At 38.6% G+C, this 23,451-nt stretch overlaps 1 protein-coding gene across 11 annotated transcripts in view; it reads left to right on the top strand.

Annotated features, from left to right (window-relative positions):
• The window catches only part of PLEKHA1 (pleckstrin homology domain containing A1), a 56,346-nt gene extending 40,761 nt beyond the window's left edge, over positions 1-15,585 (top strand). For 5 of the 11 annotated variants that reach the window (XM_025467495.3, XM_025467494.3, XM_025467492.3 and 2 more), the window contains 5 exons: positions 1,547-1,615; positions 8,055-8,119; positions 8,751-8,814; positions 10,436-10,525; positions 13,160-15,585. In XM_025467495.3, coding sequence (XP_025323280.1) covers positions 1,547-1,615; positions 8,055-8,119; positions 8,751-8,814; positions 10,436-10,525; positions 13,160-13,474 — 603 coding nt within the window. In that variant the 3' untranslated portion in view covers positions 13,475-15,585. Of the gene's footprint in view, positions 1-1,546; positions 1,616-8,054; positions 8,120-8,750; positions 8,815-10,435; positions 10,526-11,803; positions 11,953-13,159 lie in introns of all 11 variants that reach the window. The other 6 variants (XM_025467497.3, XM_049103071.1, XM_049103074.1 and 3 more) reach the window with 3 other exon arrangements.
• The last annotated feature ends 7,866 nt before the right edge of the window (positions 15,586-23,451 follow it).

Below are 23,451 nucleotides of genomic sequence, written 5' to 3' on the forward strand. Positions count from 1 at the left end.
ACCTGGACAGGGTATGTATAATGAAAAATGAGTCTGTGTTAGCAAACTCTCAACATATAAATCATTTGCTTTGTTTTCCAAAAGGCCCAAAGTGAGAGACCAGTGTGCTGAGGAGTCAGGAGATAGAATAGGGGTGACTCTATGTTCATAACTCAGTGCTGTTATTTTCTTTGTCTGTGGGTGGCTGGATAATGCTTATTGCCACTGACTTTCAATTTTGAGTGAGCTTTCCTAACAGTTTATCCCAGACGGTTTTCTTACCAATCTTTCCTCCCTTGGGAGTGGGTCAGAGAAAGAGAGCTCTAGCCGGGAGGTGTTAAGAAAAGAGGGGTGTGGGGAGTGGGGAGCAGGAAGGCTCACTCCATTTGGTGTTGGGCTGACCTCAGTTGAATTTCCTGTGACCTTGGGCTTCTTACTTAACCTCTCAGTCTCTTAGTTTCTTTTTAAGGAAAATTAGGTTATAAAACCTGCCATCTGGAGGTTTTTTTGAAAGATGTAAATTTAAGATAGTATTAGCACAGCACCTGGTCCTTAGTAAGAGCTATTAAGGGTTAGCCAGATCCTCTCATTCAACCTGACCTATAGTGGGACATTGTAGGAAGAACAGGTAAATTTTCTGGTATTTCTAAGGTTCCAAAGTACCTTCCCAAAGTTTGTCACTCTGATGTGAACCAAATTGTTAGAATTTCATGAGAAAACAAACTTTAAAGTTTGAGAATTTAAAAAAAAATTTTTTGTGAGTATAGAAATACTTAAAATTCTATTGGCAGTTCTATTTGACCTCACATCACTTTTTGGTAACTTCAGTTAGCTTCGGTCAGCCAATGGAAAAGTTCTTTCATTCCCAATCTACTGACTTCTAAGCTGAGGGAAATGAAGGGGAAGGCTGAGAGTCTCTCACTGTAGCAGGTTTACAGGTAAAGTCAGAGTCTCATCAGGCTATGACTGGCTTGTGTTAATTAGGGCTTTTAGGGAGACATTTCCTTTCGTTTTACTCCCAAGTCCAAAATAACAACCCTTAGAGATAATGAAGTGCTTTCATGAAAAATGTATTTCAGCGACAAAAAAATACTTGTACAAAGTAGGTTCACTTTATTAAATATTTGTTGCTTTACTACTAAGTATAAAGTACCTGAAGAAAGATTCTTGCATTTTACAGATTTTACAGAACTTAATGTGGTTTAATAACATTTCCTGTGCTTGCTCTTGAACTCTTGATGGCATTTAGTTTGTGGGGTTGGGGGATGGGGAAGTGTTTTGTGTTTGTTTTTTTTTTTTTTTAACTTTTAGAGCATTAAAAATATGAAACCATATTATAGAATTATATGATACAGACTGAAAGCTAGCCACCAAAGTTGCCTTAGGAGTTCAAGGTCTAAGTTGTGAAAGAGATGAAGTTTTATGTATCTCCTCAGTAAGGGAGGATAGTGAGGTTTTTCAGTGCCTGACATTTCTGATTGTGGGTTCATAGCAGAATATTTAAGTGGCTGTTAACATTTGACATTCTTAGAATCAGAAGTCTTATGTCTTTGTTCATCTCTGGTAGATGAAAAACTGGAAGAGAAGATATTTTCAATTGGATGAAAACACAATAGGCTACTTCAAATCTGAACTGGTATGTTGCTCTGTCATAAATGTTGCTTTAAAATGTTTGAGAAGTGTTAAAACACTGTGGTGATTTTAATTGTGCATGTGTAGTTTCTTGTCCTGTTTTCTATTTTTAAAATCTGGTTTTGAAAATTACAGTTCAGGGGCAGCCCTGGTGGCTCAGCGGTTTAGCGCCGCCTTCAGCCCAGGGTGGGATCCTGGAGACCTGGGATTGAGTCCCGTGTCAGGCTCCCTGCATGGAGTGGAGCCTGCTTCTCCCTCTGCCTGTGTCTCTGCCTCTCTCTCTCTCTATGTCTCTCAAACATAAATAAATAAAAAATCTTAAAAAAAAAAAAAGAAAAATACAGTTCAGTTTATTTGGTTCTGATGTTTTAATGCTAATTTTGTAAATACATATTAAATAAAAAGATCATATTGTCAAATATGATCACCTTAAAAAAATTAAAAATATCAGAACTCCTTAGTCTACAGATTTCTTCAGAAGGGAAGCTGGAAGACATTGTAGGAAAATTAAGTCTCTAAAAGTCAACATTTTAACTCTGTGTTTCTACTTTCTTTTCTCTGCCCTCTCTTGATATTTTTTTCCTGTTTCAGATTGACTTTTTAAGTTTCCTCATATAAGACCTTTTTGTCCTACCTGAAGGTGGAGTCAAAGAAATTCTTTCACTTGAGTAACATCCTTATTTAAAATACTCTTGTCACATAACCTGAGAGTTCTACAACAGATTGTTGGATAATTTGAATGCGTTTTTTATACCTTAAATGTCTGTCCTAGTTCTACTTGTTTTATGGGACCTTTGACTGGGGATCATACCCTTTATTAGTGTGAAGGCACAAGAACAGTACTATCCAGTAGAACTTTCTACACTGATAGAAATGGTCTGTATCTGTATTGACCAGGTTTGCTGGCTACATGTGGCTGGTGAATGCTGAAAATATGGCTGGTATGACTGAGGAATTTGACTTTATTTAATTTTAAAAATAAAACTGATTGTTTTTAATATTTTTAAAATTTAAATAGTTACACATAACTAGTGGTACTGTATTGGACAATAGAATAGATAATAGGAAAGGAATATTTTGAGATTCATCTCAGGTGTCTGTTCTTCTTGGAAGCTTTCAGACTCTAGATTAAGTGCCTTCTCCTTACACACCATGGTTCCCTATGCCTTGCTTCTATCATAATTCTTCCCACTGTGTTTTGTAATTGCCTGCATACTTGTCTTTACCAGTTACTTATGCGAGCTTCTTGAAAGCAAAGATGTCTTTTATACCTTTTTTATGAACACAGCACCTGGTACTTGGTAGATAATTAGTAAGTGTTTTTGAATGAATGAGAACGGGGATAGCATGGCAAGAATATCCATTTTAACATGAGTATTTAGCCTTTCTTAGACATCAAATTCTAAGAGCCTCAACTGGAAGTAGTAGTTAGTTGGCTCAAAAAGTATCAGACTTGGTGTCTCAGAAGGCTTACACGTGTGCTTGGTTAGTAGGTTGATTCATTGCTTTTAATTAATGGCAGTACTCTTGGGAAGAGTCATTAATGCAACAGACATTCACTGAGCTTTCCATGGCTCTGGTGCACTGTTCTGAGAATCAAAAGGACAATCAGCGATGTTCTGGCCTTTTTCAGGAGTTCAGTTGTGCCAGAGAAGTTGACATGTACCCCTATCACCCACAGTAATTCTAATGAGACAATGATTATGAAAATATTTACTAAATTTTGAAAAACTAGCATGTAGACATGATGCTATAAAATTTGAGATGAAAGAATACTGAACTAACAAAAGTGGTAGGGAAATGATACCATGTGTATTTAAGAATGTATTAAGCATTTAGGAAACACAGATTAAGCTGGAATCTTTAAATATATTTTTAATTATTTACCTTTATCAATAACTAAGATGTGCATCCCCCCCCCCCACACACACACACATTTAACATTTCTGAAATCTCAGGGTATCTTAGAGTTGCTGCAAGAGGGGCAGTCAGAAAAAAAAAAAAAAAAAAAAAAAAAGGGCAGTCAGGCAGCAGCTGTGTGATAGTTGGCATTGCTCACATGCCCACAGCACCTCTGGGTAAGATCTGGGAAGCACCAACATCAAAACCTACAGAGAAGGTACTGGCAGCTCAGAAAAAAATCTCAGGGACACAGTAGAACGTTCTTAAGAAATGCTGCATCTTCAACACTCTTTTTGACACAAAAATGATATGGAGTGAGAAACGTTGACATTGATGGCTCTGAGTCAAAAAGATGATTCAAAAGAGCTGGAATCTATGTACCTACATAGGGTCAAGAACATAGATGATAAAAATTGATACTTAGTGTGTAAAAGGGCTCTTTTATGAAAACTTTTGGTCATGTAAAAGTTTCAACAAAAAGTAGTTAGTGTTCTGAACCCCTATATATTCTTCATCCAGATTTTGTAATTATCAACACATGGCTAGTTTTGTTTGTTAGGTAAAACCACCCACTCCCCCTTCGTATTTTTTTTTAATTTTTTTTTTAATTTATTTATGATAGTCACAGAGAGAGAGAGAGAGGTAGAGACACAGGCAGAGGGAGAAGCAGGCTCCATGCACTGGGAGCCCGATGTGGGATTCGATCCTGGGTCTCCAGGATTGCGCCCTGGGCCAAAGGCAGGCGCCAAACCGCTGCGCCACCCAGGGATCCCCCACTTCGTATTTTGAAGTAAATCCTAGACATATTATTTCCTCTGTAATTATTTTAATATGTATTTCTAAAAGATGAAGAGTTAGAAGCTTTTTTAGTAGGTATGAAGGATTTAAGTGCACAAATGAAAAACTGGAGAAAATATCTGTCATATATATCAGGAATAAAACAATATCCCTAAAGGGGATATTGCCCTCTTTTCCACCCTCTGCCTTCTTTTCCTCCCATTAGTCCCAAACAATTCAGACCTACAGTGTTTTGGTGAGGCAGATCAATGTACTTGTTCATGTGGTGGGGCAAGGGTGGAAGGATCTAGAGTAGCCTGGTGTGGGGCAGTCAGGACCCGAGGAGGAGGCGGCTGTCTTCTTGGGGGGTTAGCCCAACCTGGAGTAGGGAGAGGAGCACATCCACACTGGGAAGAGGGGAGTATGTTGACATATGTGCTTACTGATAAAATAGGAAAATATATTAAGGATAATAGAAGGCCAGTTTCTCACTGTCAGTAAAGGGAATAATAAATATGGAAAAGGAGAAAACTTTTGTATTAGATTGGAATTGATCTGGCCATTTAACATCTACAGATAGATGTAGAATGAAATACAGATGTAAAAGTATTCATGTGTTTATATACACACACACACACACACACACACACACACACACACATCCTCACTCTATGCAGCTGGAAAAAACCCACTGAAAGAAACCTAGGTTCATGGAGAAACGGCAAGACAGGAGAAATGAACAAAAACTAATCTTGGGATGTCTTGTATAAGAAAACAAGTACTCATGGAATGCTGTGGATATGTCAGAAGGACCCAGAATCCAATGTGAAAACATTCCACCTTACCAAATTGGAGGCATTTTGAACATCAAAATAAGTAATGATGGTAATATATTATTGCCCTTTGAATAAAATAGGAATCCATAAACCCACACAGATATCAATGAGTTGAATGCATGAGTGTACATACATACGTATGATGAGGAACCAGAGATCACAAAGTTTCAAAGTCCCTGTCTACAAAATACACTAAGTACAAAAAGGGAAATAGTAGCTTTACAGTGATAGAGATACTGCTGGCAAATACCACTCTAATCAGATGATCAGATGATCAGCGTGGACTTCATCAGTGATGAGATGAATTAGGATTATTTGCTACTTGCCGGGATAGCTTGAGAAGGTTGTTGCCTCATTTCTGTGATGTTCCTGCCAGAGATGCCGAGCCTGAGTCTGATCTTCAGGAAGGATCAGACACACCCAAATCAGGGACATTGTCCCGAAGAAGTGCCCTGGAGCCTTCAGGAGCATCGAGATTGTGGAAGTCAAGGGCAGAGCAACTGAGGAGTAAATGCAGTCTGTGATTCTCAACTGAATTCTTTTGTTTTAATAAAGGACTACATTCAGGGGACACTTTCTTGATTTCAGTGGTTGTATTGTGATAAGAGGATGTCTTTGTGGGAAATACACTCTAACATGAAGGGCAGTGGGAGCCAGGTCAGCAGCTCCTCTGAAATGGCTCAGGAAAGGCAGGTCTTTGTGCGATGTTTTCAGTCTTTGTTTGTGGTTGGTTCAGAGTTTACAGAGAGAGAAAAACAAGGGAGAAAAAGAAGTAAGAGACATGAATAGACAGTTGATTTGCAAAGAAATGTCCTTTAAACATATATAAGATATTCAACATCACTTGTAATTAGAGAAGCACAAGTTAAAACCTCCCAGAAATATTTCTGCTCATCTATTATGAGAAAGCCACGGTGGAGTGAAGACATGGGAGGTCCCCCCCCGCCCCCCGCCAGAGCAAGTATAAGTACTGTTCTTTAACAGAAGGAATGTGGAGCCTTGGAGAGATGGAAGATTTCGGAGGCAGGGAGGGATAGCATGGGCTGAGCCCGAAAGAGCTAATGGTGACAGAAAATAAGGAAGTGACTCAGAGAATGATGGGAACATGACAAAAGGACACAAACCCGGCTCACAGGAGTTCCCAATGCTCAAATTTGAGCACCTAAATAAATAATGATAGTGATGGTTTACAACCCAGAGAATAAAGTCAAAGAAGTAAGTGGAAGGAAAAGCATTTCTGTAGAGCAAAAGTTCAGCTAATATATGTAGATGAATTGATGGGATTGGACAAAACAACAACAACAAGAACAAAACAACCCACCATTCAGCAGCTACTACAGTAACAATCTTTCAGGCAAGAATCCTCCAAATTTGATAAAACTAGTGGACAAAACAATGATGGAAAGCTCCATGTATCTCACTCACCCCAAGATACTTGATCATGACAAAGGAGAAGAAGGTAACTTTCTAGTTACTGGCAAACCTGGCCGTAGGAGATGAGGGTTAACCTCCCAGGAATGGGACACACCACTCTCCCGCGCTCCCTGAGAATGGTGGGCTGAGAAGAACATAGCACATCTGTGGTTTCCCACCAACACTGAATCCAAGCATGGTTAACATCAGACAAAGCCAAATCAAGGGACATTATACAAAATAATGGGCCTGGACTCTTGAAAACTCTAAAGATTGTGAAGGAGGAAAAAAGACAGCAGAAATCTTCCACATCAAGGACACAAAGAGACGTGACTGCTAAATACAAGGTCTGATTCCAGATTGAACCCTGGAGCAGAAAAGCTGTAGTTCTGTTTCTGTCAAGGATACTGCTGGGCAGTTAATGAGCTCTGAAGATGGTCTGTAGGTTAGATAATAGTACTGCCAGCAGTGTGTGGAGTCTCTGGTCCCCGTACTTGTACCAAGATTATATGAGAGAACATCCTTGTTTTAGGAAATAGACATGAAACTATTTAGTAGTAAAGTGCATCCTGTCTATAACTTGCTTTCAGACATTTCAGGAAAGTATATACACACACCATTAGTCACATAATATGAACACAAACAGAACAATTTAGCAAATGTAAAATGTGAACATCTTGGAAAATGGGGTACAACCTATAGCAGTTCTTCTACTGTTTTTGTAAGCCTTTTATATTCTGAAATTATTTTAAAATTAACTGTTTTGTAAAACTTAGAGATTTGTGATTTTTTAAAAGTGTTCAGCCATGGTTTAGTTTTTTTCTTAGTGCTGCATCTTAATCTTAAGGGGTGATAGTGAAATAGGGCATATAGTATTTCATAGAATGTGTAGTATAAATATGCTATTAGGAGTTAGTGGTGTCTTGTATCTAGTTTTGTAACCCTAGATGAAGTACTTAACAGGTGTGAGGCTCTGTTTCCTCAGGTGAATAGTCATGCAGGCATTATGGGGTTGTGGAAGTTTAAGTGAGTAATTGTGTTTAAAAGCTAGCAGATGTCCTGACACTTAGTAAATGTTCAATAACTTGTGCTTGTTAAATAATATACTCGTGTAAAAGTGATATTCTTAAAATGAGAACTTTAACTCAAAGAAGCTGTGTATCCACTACTCTGGTGCTTTCTGTATCAAAATAACATTCCAGAAGAGGAAGCACTCCACTTACAGGGTACATAGGGGTCTATCGGGGTAAAGTCTGATGGTTTAATGGCTTTTAGTAAGCTACACTGTCATAAAGACCAGAAATAGTGTGAATAAGGGTTCTATGCTAGTTTCCTTGTTTCAAACTACAGTGTTTATAAAGTTCTAGTGTTTGAGCTACTCTGATGCTGGTCGGTTCTGGAAGGTAGATTTAGGTCAAGAAAGAAGCAGTTTTCATACAGATCTCCAAGTAAGACAACTAATTCTTAAAAGGATTTTGAGAATATACCTCATGTATCTGTTTGCTTTTTTGCCAGGAGAAAGAACCCCTCCGTGTAATACCACTTAAAGAGGTTCATAAAGTCCAGGAGTGTAAGCAGAGGTAAGCACCAGCCCTCCCTTAGTGCCTGGAACATCTAATTAATACTCATCAGGGCCTAGGTTTGATTGATGTGTACAGATGATATTTTTCTGTGTTTTTTCTAGTGTTGTTTTCAACTCTTCATTGTTGGGATATGCTTGAACTTACAAAATCCTCAGGTTAAAGTTTTGAGATATTTTTTGTTTCACTTGAAAACTAAAAGTTAAGAATCCCTAGGCTTATCAATGGGAAGGAAAGAATTTAATATGAATAATTTGTCATATCTGGCAGACTGATGTTTTACTAGTTTTAATATTTGGAAGCTGCTGCAGAATAGAGCTTTTTGTAAGGACATGTGTTAACTGTGCCAGTGTTTCTTTGAGCAAACTGATTTATGAGCAGTAGAAAACTTTGAATTTGAAACTTCTTTTATGAACCTTTTCTAAAAATATGTATAACTATATAAAATATGTGAAATTTAATGTAAGAATAAATTGAAAAAGATGCTAATTTGGTTTTACTCAATGACACCAGTATTTTATCTCTATTTATTTTCTTATTGACATATATTTGGTACTAGATAAACAAGTGAAAGAAACACTATCCAACAACTGCTATTTACGTGCAATTGGACGTTTGTTTTTGTTGACAGTGACATAATGATGAGGGACAATCTCTTTGAAATTGTAACATCGTCTCGAACTTTCTATGTGCAGGTGAGATACTTTTTTGGCGATTATAGATTCTCCTACCAAGAGATTAATAATTTTAGAAGTGAAATAAATATAAATAAATTTATTGCTTATGCAAATAAGAAAAACATGGCAACTGTAATTCACAACTTTAAAAAAAGCTATATATAAAATTATTGGTAAGTCATATGTTTAGCAAATTAGGGGTACTTTTTGCTCCAAATTGACACAATAGAAATTAAGTAGTATTTGTGGGAAGGGAAATACTGTTTTAACTTAAACCCCAACTTTCAGTTCGGATCATTTTGCACATATTTTGGAGTTTTGATTGTATCATTTTTGGTAATTAAAAAAATAGGATCTAAAATTCCCACAATAAAAATAGACCATAGATAGACATAGATAGACATTTTGTATTTAAGTTTAAAATACACTTTTTATTTACCACAGCGAATTAGTTAGATTTAAAGGTTTTTTTTTTTTTTTTTTTAAGAGGACATTTGTTTTTGCTTTATAAAAGTTACATATGATTATTGCAGAAAATTTGGAAAATAGAAAAAAATATGAAGAAATGACATAAAACCCAAATCCCACATTCAGGAAACTATTCTTATTTTAGTACCTTTTTAAAGGCATATGTTTTTATAACAAGTGGGGTCATATGAAGCACATGGTGATATATTCTAGTTAATGTATTAAATAGTCTTTTTTCCCACATCATTAAAAATCCTGTAAAAACTTTTAGGACTGCATCATGCTCTATTATAGGGATGCTCCATGGTTAAACTGTTTCTCTGCTACTCTGTAACTGATTGTTTTCATAGTTTTTGTACACTTGCTATGATCAGCGTGTGGTGGTGAACAGTTTTGTGTTTAAGTTTGCCTGGATTTCTTCTTTAGGTTAAGTTTCTAGATCAAGAATAACTGTCAGAGCATAAATCTTTTTAAACCCCCTTTTTTGCCAAATTGATTTCTGGATTTGTGCTTTACCTTTGCCTGCTTTGAATTTTTCCTGTTAAAATTCCTTGCTAAAAATCATTGGTTCAAAAGAGTATCTTGTGACTTAAAATTTTGGAACAGAAGTGAAGGGCAGTATGTACACCCCTCTCAGGGCCTGTTTAAGTGGATTTAAAGTCATAGTAAAGTTTTAAATTCATATTGGAAGGCCATGGCCTATCAAGGAATATGATACTTTGGAATATGACTACCAGTACTTTTTTCCGTATTTAGTGGAGTCCTAGAAATGCTGTTTAGAAAAATAATACATAACATGATGTCAAAATGTTTTTTTTAACTCTACAGTTAACATTTATACCCTTATAATGGATTCAGACAATATAGCAGTAGATGGAGCAAAATGAGGTTTGTCTGTGACTCCTTCCTCTCATTTTCTCTCAAAAAGTATTCATATTGACACTTTTTGATGTGTCTGGCCTTAAAATATCAGGTGTCCAACTTCTGTCTCTATAATAACGTACCTGCTAAACCTGGCTTAAAAAGCGATTTCTAAAATTTTTTGGCACCATTACCTTGGGATGATCTTGTTGTTGGCACTGTAAGTTTCCAAGATGAATACATTGGATTTATGGATGTAAGAGCGGATTTTGAGGACAAACTGACTGAATGAGTCCTTTCTCTCCCTTAGGCTGATAGTCCTGAGGAGATGCACAGTTGGATTAAAGCCGTCTCTGGTGCCATTGTAGCCCAGCGGGGGCCTGGCCGATCAGCATCTTCTGTATGTTCCCTGTTCTCTGGGGTGGTACTCCTTAAGGCTCCCCCATCCTGTCCCAGTTATTTTCCTTCCTCTCCCCCTAATGCTTCTGGTTTCTTTCTGTATTGAGATTTATTTGCATGTTGACTTTCATACCAATTGGACTTGCAAAAAAATAATGCATTTCTAATTTAATGCTTCCTTGTAGTGTTATGTATACATAACTTTCTGTGCATTGTATTGTCTTAAATGCACAAGCAGGGCAACTAAAGAATGAACATTTCCTTGCTTTGTTTTAGAAGTTCTTACTTGTCACTAGGTCTAGATTTGTTACAACTTGACCAATTCTTAGTACGGGATGTGGCCCAATCCTGTAAAGTGCCTGAAGTTGTAGCATTACACAGTTTGGTGAAGGCCCAGTTTCCTCTTTACTCTAATTTCAGTTAGGGATTTTTTGACTTCCTGGTGCCCTAAGACCATTGAGCAGCTGACCCTGATTTAATACAATTTCATGTTCTCAGCCGCTGTTTTCCATTACATGTTCTCATTCTCATTTTCTGGTAGGGTAATTAAAAACCCGCTGCTTTTCACTACCATAATTATCTTTGTGGTAATATGTTAATAAAATTGAAATGTTAAACGTTCTCAGAAATAATAAAAAATATTTTTAATTTTTAATTTATCATGTTCAAGAACATGATAGGAGTAAGATTTAGCTTTGGAATACTTCAGTCAAAAAAAAAAAAAAGGAATACTTTAGTCACTGGCCTCTCATCTGAAAAAACAAATTCTACTGAGGATTAGAAAAAAAATTTTAAGTGTCTTGAAATGTAGCACCTCTGTCTGTGGAATGGAGTCTAACGTGTAGTATGAAAGCCTTGATTGCCTTCTGCAGATTCATTGTAAATGCCAGATATTCCACACTTTTGGTATTTTTTCTGGTAATAATACTGTCTTTAATAGTTTCCTGGTAATGATAACTACAGATCAGTAAATACAAATCTATGTTTCTTAAATTATTCTCCTTATATCCGTTTTGGAATCTCTTAGAAGTCACTTTCATAGGTATTAACTTTGTAACTGCCTGTGTTTTATGTGACCTTTTCAGCAGCCAAGTATGAGACTCTCTGCAAAAACAATGTCTGTTGGGAAGAGGAAAATCTGGAGAAGGGCACTTGTGTTTTGTGCTTTGTGGTGGGGGCAAAGTGGACTCTCTAGCTGTAACTGTCAGCAGAACTTTCTCTTTTCCTCCCTCTCCCCAGTATAGGTTAACTCTAATCTTAGCTTTGCACTGTGTTCCAGATGCGGCAGGCCAGAAGGCTGTCGAATCCTTGTATACAGAGGTATACATCAAGAACTGGTGAATGCAGCACGTATGTGGGCTCTCACGCAAACGTGCCTTCTTACTAGAGGGCCCGGACTCACTCACTACTTACAACTGATCATAGAAAGTTGAGTTAACCAAACTGCCTTTTGCAGTTATCGTAACTGACTTCGTCAACACTAACGCAAACTATTTCACTACAGTCATCCGGTTGGATATGTATATTTAAACCACAATGAAAAGAGATGAATCATGAAAAAACTGGAACCTTACTAATTGAAAAAGTCACATTAAGCTGTTTTCTACAAATTAATTTACTGAATTGCCACAAGTTTCAACTTCTATATTTTATATATTTTGAAATTTTTTATATATACCACTTAACTGCACCCTTGTTCTAATAATATATGCAAACTCATGCATGCATATTACAGTGGATAAACTATATTACTATAGCTTGCATGGCATTTTAAATCTCAGGTGAAACTTAGCCAGCTCCTGGGAATCTATAGTGTTTTGTCAATTTGTAGTACTTTGTTTTCAAAGCCGCTAGTATCATACATGAACACAGTATACTAGGAACTATATGGCAATGCATTTGGAATGGTCATATTTAAGGATATCTTCAGCCAGAAGCGAATGAAATAAAGATTCGCACCTGATAGTTACTTCACCACAGTTTTAATAAGTGATTAAATATGTACCCTTTGCTCCCTTTAGAATCTTTAACCATATGAATGTATAACATATTCAAAACTAAATAAACCTAATGAAGGCAGCAGTGAAAAGACTTCACTGTTAATTGGTTGCAGCAAAATTCAGGGATGAAAAACTAAGTTTGTCAGACTGCCAGACACAATAGTAGGTTGCAAAAATAGTGAGTTCCACTTATTAAAGAAATACGGCCTTTCCTTTTGATATTCTGCATTTTTATTTTTATTTTTTTATCTTCCGAAAATACGTGGGATGATCCCTAGCATTGATTGAGAATATACCCTTAAATAGAATGGCAGAGCTGGTTCCCTTGCAGTTGGAGCACTGCATTCCAGTTTAGGCTGGCCTGAGTCTTCAAGTGGCAAAGCTTTGGTGACAGAACTGGTTTCTTAGTGGAAATGGTTGTTGACTGTCATTGCTTTAACCTCACTCCTAAAAATGCATTGCTTTGGGGAAGAACTTGCACATGTATGCTGCATGGCTCTTGCTTCTGCTCTGTGGTGTGTGTGTGTGTGTGTGTGTGTGTGTTTTGTTTGTTTTTCAGAGAATAAAGTCTCACACTGAGTTACTAACTTTGTTGTTAATGTTTGACTGTGTCTGACCACCACTCGTCTTTGCAGGAGCATTCCAGCTGTCCTTCAGAACCCAAGCACACTTTCCGCTCTGCCAGTGCAACAGCCGCCACCTCACATTCCACAGCCTCTCGCAGCAACTCTTTGGTCTCAAGCTTTACCATGGAGAAGCGAGGATTTTACGAATCTCTTGCCAAGGTCAAGCCAGGGAACTTCAAGGTCCAGACTGTCTCTCCAAGAGAACCAGCTTCCAAAGTGACTGAACAAGCTTTGCTAAAACCTCAAAGTAAAAATGGCCCTCAGGATAGAGACTGTGACCCAGTGGACTTGGATGACGCGAGCCTTCCGGTCAGTGACGTGTGAGACGGAAGCGCGTGGAGCCTTGCCTGCCTCCTCGGCCCTTCTAGCCAAAGATGATAAAGGATGAAATGGTTTTTAATACATATATTATACTGCCTCTTTGATGTACTCTTTATAAGCTGATAAACCAAGAATCTAGGGAGTGGCCAAACTAAATGTAATTTCTTTAAAAAAAAATGAAAAACAATGAACGAATGCAAGAAAAAAACCTAAGTGTTTCAGTATCAACTGTCTGAGGCTTTGTGTGCTCTCTTTTGGGTGATAAAAATGTGTGTGGTATTTTTTCCTAGTGAATTTGACAATTGTTTAACAACTTAAAACATTAAAAATGCTTATTAATTATTTTGGTTGTTTTTAAAATGCTTAGACTTCCTCTTAGATGCTTGATATTTACATATTCTTACTGGTTAATATTATTGAATGAAATATTGTCAGACTAAGATATCTAAAATCATGATGTCTGTGGTGCTGTAAAATTTATACTACAATGTGGACAATTTGGAAACGATAACCATTTTTGATGCTCTGGATCTCAAGGTGGGTGGCAGGTGTTATGTAGAGGGTATCATTGGACCTGTTAGTGAGGGTTGTAGGTTGCATGGGGTTGGAAATTAGAACTCACACAACCATGTCTTGGATGTGTGTTTGAACAAACTTAGGACTTGCAGCAGTCTTTGCTTTATGAAACAGTTAAAGTGATTTGGTATGAAATTTCTGGGAGAGATCTGATTTTCATATCAAGGTTTTATAAATAGTTCTTATTTCTATATTTGGATCAGTGAAAGACCTCAAGTTTATATGTAAAGACATACTGCCCTTGGCCATGTGATTGCAGCCTCTCCTTTTTGTCACTAATTAACCTATATTCAAGTGCCTGTGTCTTCTCATCTAGTTGGAGAATGTCGTTGGATTAATGTGCTCAAAAGTCCTACATGATTGGTTTTAAACATTGGGGTAAAATTAATTTTCAGTACCATAGTTTAATGTGCTAATTGAGATATCCTCTTATGTTGGAGATGCCAGAATGTGTTTATTCTACTACCCGTGCAATATATATGTTGTAAAATACAAATTTGAGTATACATTTAGTCACTGGTATATCATAAATGTAAGCACCACTCTAAAAAACCCGTAGTTTCAAGTGTCTGAATAATAGACCAGTTTGAAGTATCATTTTTATGGTTGAGTCTTAAACATTTGCTTTAAGAAAATAGTCTTGAATTTCACATGCTGCTATTTTTATGATATTTTGCCATCCTACTGTGCTGTTTTGTTTTGAATTCATATGTGTCATTGTTTCTCCTTTCCATTTTCTAAGATGATGTCTCGTTTGAGAGAGAACGGGAGAGATTTCCTACTGCAGTGGTGGGGTCCAGAGGTTACTACTATCTGTTATAGTGGAATTATCACGGAATCAGTTTAAAAAATCCAAATGCATAAAGTGCACCACTCAACTTTTTTATTCATAAGCTAATACTTTGAAAAGTTATATTTTGATTTTTTTTCTTTTTTGCAGCTACATTGGAAATTGGTGGAATGGAAAGGTTTTAAGTAAATATCACTTTTTCTGCCAATCTATTATAATGGCTCTTTTGAAAGTTACTTTTTCATGAACATACCTAAGAAATCTTGTGTAGACAGTTTGCAATATTCAGGAGCTTCATGCTTTTTTCTTTGGTACAGCTTCTACATTGCATGTTCATTTTAGCATATTTTGGTATTGGTAATTTGTTATATTTCATAGTGGCAAAATACTAGCTCTATTTTGGGACTTTTTATAGAACTACCCTTGTATTCAGTAGCATAGGAAAATGTTCTTGTGATTGTCAGGGTCTCTTAATATTTATCTCAATACTTTTATAATTCTATGAAAATTATTTAATTATTTTAAAACTTATACTTTTCTTGTAAATATGTCACAGCTGAATTGTCAAAAATTTACTTTGAATACCTTAATATTTGCTGCATTTTTTTTTCTGTATATATATAACATGTCTTCTTTCAGAATGGGAATATACTGCTTCCCAGTGTTTACTTTTACGTCTGTTATCTTTATAACGTCAAACTGGTTGAACACTGTAATGACTTGAGAATAAACTCAAAATTCTAACTAACTTCTCGTTCAGCTCTGGTGTGAACAAGTAAATCAGGACTAGTATAAAATATGTTTGGGTGATTGACTTGAATTTACATATTTATGAACAGATTGATTATTTGGTAACCTTTGAAAGGCATAGTTTGATACAAAATTGCACAAGGAAAGATGATTGGTTTTGGAAAAAAAAAGGTTGCTTATTTTGTTTCACTAAAACAAAAGAAAAACATGTTCTCTAAAGCAGTATTCCATATGTTGGCTTCGAGCATACATACTTTGAATCATCCAGGCTGTTTTTTGCAGTGTTGGTTATTGGTTAGACTGGACATGGCATGAGCAAGGTGGGATGGAAAGGGCATTTTGATTGCCAGATGGGCCATTGACATGTACTCAGAAAAAACTGCTTGTCGGTGTTGGAGGCTACTTCCTGCAGACCCACTTTGTTGGTAACAGAGTCCACGTCTGCTGCATATCCAGCATCAATTAATGATAGAACTGGATAAAGGCTGTCTTAGCAATCTTTATTAACTGGTGCAACTTAATTTCTTTCCCTGAAAAGTATTTTAAATGTTTTATTTTTTTAAAACCCGAAATGAGGAAGCTCTAAACTTTGTTGCTGTCCCAAAAGAGAGAACCCTTTCTCAGCAACTTTTTTTTAAACTTCCAGCTGCATTTGGGGAATTTTAAGTGTTTCTCATACCTTTATTAAAACATAACATTAGGTGAGGCAGGAAATACTTGTATTAAAAAGTGCAACAATATAACAGCTTAATCCCAGAGTTGGTAAGAATTCTCCTTTTCTTTCTTTGGGTTTTGACAGTCTACATCGGAAGTGATGAAAATACACTTAGATGGGTTTGTATTTTCCTTTTGCAGTCTTATCCATGTTATGCAGACTCAAAATAATTTGTATACGTTTTGATTTATGAAAATATATATTTTCAAACCTCATGTAAGACTTACTGAAAATATTACTGAATTGGGGTTAGCATTTACAGTTTTGATTAAATTAGTATTACTTTTTTTTTTTTTTTTTTTTAGAACATTTAAAGTGAATAGTGCCTTACTATGGTGCTGTCATGAGGTAACAGTGCCACCTTCTGGTAATGTTGCTAAATTTAAAATAATTTGTAATCTAGTTCACTTTATTTCTCTCATCATAGAAATGAGGGAAAGATCTGTAATTGCAGAGGATAGTTTTGAGATTAATATAAAATTTAAGCCAACATTTGTAAATGGCTTCTTTAAACTATCTGTTTGGAGATACTTATAGATTCACATGTAGTTGTAAGAAATAATAGAGTTTTTGTATATCCTTTATTCAGCCAATAATAACATCCTAAAAATCTGTAGTAAAATATTGTTATCAGGATACTGACAATAAATACAGTCAAGATATGAAACAAATGCATCATTACAAAGACCTCTTAATGTTGCCCTTAAGAGCCACACCCGCGTCCCATTTTACAGGTTTGGAAGTAAACTTAGTCATATTAGGCTTAAGATCCAATTCTTTTGATACCAAAGTTTGGGCTCTCAACTATTATGGTATTAACTGCCTTTGTAGAAGTCTCAAAAACTATTTGTTTATATCATCCTATCTCCAGATTATTGAATGAGTTTAAATTTATTTTTAATTTTTTTAATTTTTTAATTTTTTATTTTGGGGGCTTTTTTTTTCTTAGTTTAAATTTCATTCAATCTATTTTTAACATTTCCCAGAACCATAGTATTTCAAATGATAGAAATTTGAAAATAATAATTTCTATATATATACATTTAAATTTTACACTTGAGAATGGTACATAAGTATTCTGATCATAACTTCCCTGAGAGATTGTGAGCCCTGACATATGGATAAATTTAATAAGATCACCAGAATGAGGGCTGTAAAAATTGTTTTAGGATGTCAAATTATCGTGTTGGAAATAGTTGTAGGGACAGGTTCTAATTACCTGTAGGGTAGGAAGCTTCTGACCTAATGTAAGCTCTTGGGTCAGATCGGTGTCTTCAGTGTCCGGGAGACCTAAGATGATGATGAGGACGTCTTGTCTACAAGGAACCTGAGGAGAGAAATATAAAGTGCGACGTATGATAAAGTCAAGTATGAAAGCTGCAATGGCATGGAAATCCACATGTGCAGGGACCGAGGTGGCCGGTGAGTGACACAGTGAGTGACAGAAGCATTGTGCCAGAGAGGCCCCCAAAAGATCCCAGAAGAGAAGAAGGTACTTAGGAGTAAAAACCATGTGACGTGATGGTACATTTGCAGATACTGATTTTAGATTTGAAGCGTCCAAAGTGATGCTAAAATGTCAATCTTCTCTTAAATGTTTGTTGCCTCTTTCTCCCTCCCAAACTATGATACTTGCACCAGTCACTAGTTTTTTTTTTTTTTTTTTTGTCACTCTAGTTTTTGTCAGCACATGTGTGGGGTGGGGGTGGGGTGGGGAATGAGTGGATAGGAAATGTGGGGAACTTTCTTGCATGATTTAGAAAGTTGCCACATCAAAGCCCATTTTTGTTTGGGTCTGGTACCTTCATAATGTGAAAATCTGTTCCCTGTGGAAACACTGTTTCCAAATAGGGTCCACTGGTCCCAGTGACAGGTGTTCCTTTGTGACTTTGACATACATCATGTTCCTTGTCTTGGTTCATGTTATCACTCATGTCCTTTCCTCTCTGCTTCAGCCTGTCTCAAAACAGATTTGGGATTATTACTCTGCAGAGTTGGTGCTTTCCGTAGGGTCCCTTCTGACTGTCTTCTGGGTGGGTTATCTGATGACTTCCTCATTTCCTCTATGAAAATGGATGTACTCTGTTCTCTGTCTTATCTAGAATCGGTTCTGAGAAATTATATTCCTAGGCAATCCTACATTCTCAGTTTTCTTTTTTTAAAAGATTTTATTTATTCATGACAGATATACACAGAAAGGCAGAAATACAGGCAGAGGGAGAAGCAGGCCCCCTGCAGGGAGCCCGATGTGGGACTCGATCCCCAGACCCGGGATCACACCCTGAGCTGAAGGCAAACCCTCAACCACTGAGCCACCCGGGTGTCCCATTTGCATGGAGGTGAGAGAAGTATACAGTGCAAGAACTCACTTTGTCTTCAACTCAAAATATGGGAACAAATGTGAAGACTGTGTATGGCAAACAGCGATTTCATCTGTGTTCAACCTGGCACCATGGTGATTACAAACACAAACACGGACACCAAAACGAAGTAGTATTCAGGCATAAGGAGGCCTCTAAATCAATCTTATGAGTCTTTTTTTTTTTAAAGATTTATTTTAGAAAGAGTACATGAGCATGGGGAGATCTTAGGTGAGTCCCTGTGCCCAGCCCAGAGCCCGACACAGCCCGACGTGGGGCTCGATCTTACCACCCTGAGATCATTGCCTGAACCAAAATCAAGGGTCTGACGCTTAACTGGCTGTGCCACCCAAGCGCCCCCTTATGAGTCTTTTAAAAATTAAAGTTCAAGTGTGAGATGTATAATTTCTCATAAAGCACCTGCAATCCCTGGAGAACAAGTCTGAGTTCCCTGTTTGCCAAACACTCTCATGAACAGCGTTTAAACCGTTAATGTCCCGGGGCATCTGCCTTCAGCTCAGGTCATGATCCCGGGGTCCTAGGATCGAGCCCCACGTGGGCCTCCTTGCTCAGCGGGGAGTCTGCTTCTCCCTCTGCCTCTCCCCTCACTCATGCTCCCTCTCTCTAATAAAATCTTAACAAATAAACTCTTCATTTCTTAACACCTTGGTCTCAAAGCCCTCCCACCTTCTCACACAGCACTTCTTGTATTCCCCACGTTCCAGTTCAACTGAACCTTTCTTTGTTTCCCGGTTTCCCCACCTCTCTGCCATAGTTCTCGCTGCCGCTCGCGGAAGCCACGGTGCTGGTCATCTTTGCTTTGCAATCCCACCCCTCCTTCAGGTCCCACTGAGCTGCGACTTTCTCCTTGAGGTGTTGGAATCGCTTCCTCAGTTTTCCCACGGCATAAGCCGTGATGACCCCAAAATACCCGATTCCCTCTCCCTCCCCATGCCAGCATCCAACTCAGTTCATTGGAACTGGAATCCAATCAATGGCTTCTGCACTCAAACTCTGGGCCGACTGGCTTTTCTGTCTCCCCTACAGTGACTCTTAAAAACCAATGACTTAAAAATTTGGAAGAGATCAGAATGTGGAAACAGCCCAAACCTAAGTCTTTGTTGGTTAGATGGGTCCAAGAGAGGGGTACGTGGGCCGTGAAGCAGAGTTCGACACGCTGGGAGGGAGGGAAGGGCCTTCATGCCCACGGTGGCTTCGGCAGTTGCTCACAGCTGTTGGCGGGCCACAGGCCCCTTGCACACCCTTGCACGTTCCATTTCACATTGAATTTGACACACCCCAGACAATAAAATAATAAAAGCAAAAAGCACCTGACCTCCCAACACTTCACTTAGCTCTGGACGAGCCTTGGTGCCCGTCCCCGGGCGTGCCAAGGCCTGTTTCCATGTTTGGGATCAGGGGATACAAGCTTTTTTGGACCCTTTGCCCCACGTCACAAAATACCACGGACACATTCACATATCACTAACTGGATCAGCGCCACCATCTCTAGAGGTTTAAACCTTCAGTCTTGTGTATCTCTACTCCTTTACTGGGCCTTCTGATCGTTTCCAACTTTTTTGCCGCCCTCCCAGCACTGCAAGCCGCGCCCCTGCCCCCAGGGGTCGTGACCCTGCACCGGCTTCACGGGTCTCACAGGCGTGCGCAGCTCAGCGTCAGTCCTGCCAAGCGGCCTTCCAGGCAGGCTGCGATCGTTTCTGCTCCAGTCGGTGAGAAGCTCCTCACATCCGGGACCGTCCTGGGGGCCGTCATTTCTGGCCATCTGATGGGAGAAAAGGATATCTTGTTATGATGTCAATTTATGCTTCTCTGAAAACAAGGGGAAGCCCAGGTTTTCTGAATGTTAATTGGCCATTTCTCTTGGTCCCTTTTGTGCACCGCCCGTGTTTGTCCTCATCTATTTTTCTTATTGCTGCTGGAATTGTTCTCGTTTCCAAGAAATCTCTGTGTATGAACTACGACTTTTTGTCCTCTCTTCATCTTATATATTTAGGTAATATCCTTGTTTGTCACTTGTCTTTCATTTAGGTGCTCCTTCTGTTTATGGATGTCTTTTGTTTTTCTTATTTTTTTAAAGATTTTATTTATTTATGATAGACATATAGAGAGGGAGAGGCAGAGACACAGGCAGAGGGAGAAGCAGGCTCCATGCAGGGAGCCCGACGTGGGACTCGATCCCAGGACTCCAGGATCGCGCCCTGGGCCAAAGGCAGGTGCTAAACCGCTGCGCCACCCAGGGTTCCCCGTCTTTTGTTTTTCTTTATGGATTTTGCTTTTGCTATCGTGCTTGGAAAGTAAATTTCCACCCCCATATTAACCTATATACTTAGAGTATCCCTCAATACATTTATTGTAACTTTTTACTCCTAAAGGTTAATTACAGGGATGCCTGGGTGGCTCAGCGGTTGAGCACCTGCCTTTGGCCCAGGGCGTGATCCTGGGGTTCCGGGATCGAGTCCCACACTGGGCTCCCTGCATGGAGCCTGCTTCTCCCTCTGCCTGTGTCTCTGTCTCTCTCATGAATAAATAAATAAAGTCTTTTAAAAATTTTTTAAGTTAATTATATCTGGAATTAATTTTGGCAACCAGTAATAACTAAACATCTAATATACTCCCTAACAAAACCAATGTACAAGTTCAGCAGTTTCTCTAGGATATTGGCTTTAAAAATCGATGGCTTCCCACCAATTTGAAATACTACTTATGTCAGTGTCTCAGCCAGTGTGGGCTGCTGTAACAGAATATCATAGATTGGGTGGCTTGAAAACAGCAGAAATTTATTTCCCACAGTTCTGGAGTCTGTAAGTCTCCGATGGAGGCACCGACGGCTTTGGAGTCTGATGAGGGCTCTCTTCCTGGTTCCCAGATGATTGATCGTCTTCCCACTGGGTCCTCACATGGTGGAGGGGGCCAGGCAGCTCTCAGGAGTCTCTCATAAGGACGAGAGTCATGCCCTCATGATCTATCACCAAAAGCCCCCCCTGCTAGTACCATCACCTTGTGTCTTGGGTTCAATACGTTAATTTGGGGAGGACCAGACTTCCAGTCTATGGCATTCAGGCAGCGATTGTTTACACTAGAGTCCATTTCTGAGCTTTCTATGATATGAAGATTTCTCTCCCAATATCACACCCTAATAGTAATTGTAGTTTCCAATACTGTTAGTATCAAAGACATGGTTTTTCTGTTCCGTTTTTGAACCTACAAATCCTTATTTTCGAGTTCCAAAAAATCTTACTTTTTAAAACCTGTAATTGCACTGAATTTATGATGTTGTCAGGGTGCTTGTTCCTGTAAAACCTGAGATGAAACGCTGAGCCTGGCTGTATTTGGTGGCTCTGTGCACAGGTGATTCTCCCAATGAGGGATCCTGCCGGTAGGGTTTCCACTGGGGAGAGGGGGATTTGCAGAGGAGGCTGTGTGCATGAAGGCAGAGGGAGTTTGGGTGGGTGCTTTGAACGCAGTGAAGGCTGTGAGCAAATCTTGCATTCTGGAGTCAGGAGTGACCTGAAGGACTGTGGAGGAAGGGGGGGGGGGTGCATGGAGAAGGGTGTTCTTCCCATTTCTGTGGAATCTGGTGTGGGCACAGGCCAGAAGGCTGACCTCTCTGCCATACCACTGGTCACTCCAAATAGGCGGTAGTGCTGGGACTGGCTGGTAAGTCCATTGCTGAACTTTGGAGGATTTTGCAAGCTTGTTGTTACAGCCATTTTTTATTTTTAGTTTCAGCGGTAGAACTTAGTGATTCATCAGTTGCATATAACACCCAGTGCTCATCACTTCCAGTGCCCTATTTAATGCCTATAACCCAATAACCCCATACCCCCACCTACCCCCCCCCTCCAGCAACCCTCAGTTCATTTCCTATAGCTAAGGGTCTCTTATGGTTTGCTTCCCTCTCTATTTTCATCCTATCTTATTTTTCCCCTCCCTTTTCATATGTTCATCTGTTTTGTTTCTTAAATTCCACATGAGTGAAATCATATGTATTTGTCTTTCTCTGATTGACTTCACTTAGCATAATACCCTCTAGTTCCACCCACATAGTTGCAAATGGCAAGAGTTCATTCTTTTGGATGGCTGAGTAATATTCCATCGTATATATAGACCACATCTGCTCTATCCATTCATCTGTCAACAAACAATTGGACTCTTTACATAGTTTGGCTATCGTGGACATTGCTGCTATAAACATCGGGGGGCAGGTGCCCCTTTGGATAACTATGTTTGTATCCTTTGGATAAATAACTAGTAGTACGATTGGTGGGTCATGGGGTAGTTTTATTTTTAAATTTTTGAGGAACCTCCATACTGGTTTACAGAGTGGCTGTAGCAGTTTGCATCGCCCCAACAGTGTTGGGCACCTGCCCCCAGATGTTTATAGAAGCAATGTCCACGATAGCCAAACTATGTAAAGAGTGTTCTCTTTCTCTGCATCCTCGCCAACACCTGTTGTTTCCATACACAGCCATTATTAAGATTACACTAAATTTACAGTTAAATATGTTACATTAGGAAGAAAGATAATAAATACAAATCATCATGTCCTAGTTATTTTACTGCACATTATTATTATCATCTGTGCTCTTCCAGTTATTTATATGTACTGTACCTGGAAGGCGGAAATACTACACAATCCTGTGCCCTGTGGTTCTCCTCCCAGCTCCAAATTCAGTAACGCCACATTGGTCGCTGGCCACAGTGGGACTGTTTACTCTGGAAGTTGGCAAATGCTACAAATTAGGGCTTGATTTATTCTCCTGTTGAT

The sequence above is a fragment of the Canis lupus genome, chromosome 28 (assembly GCF_003254725.2).
Source record: "Canis lupus dingo isolate Sandy chromosome 28, ASM325472v2, whole genome shotgun sequence".
Taxonomy (NCBI): Eukaryota; Metazoa; Chordata; class Mammalia; order Carnivora; family Canidae; genus Canis; species Canis lupus.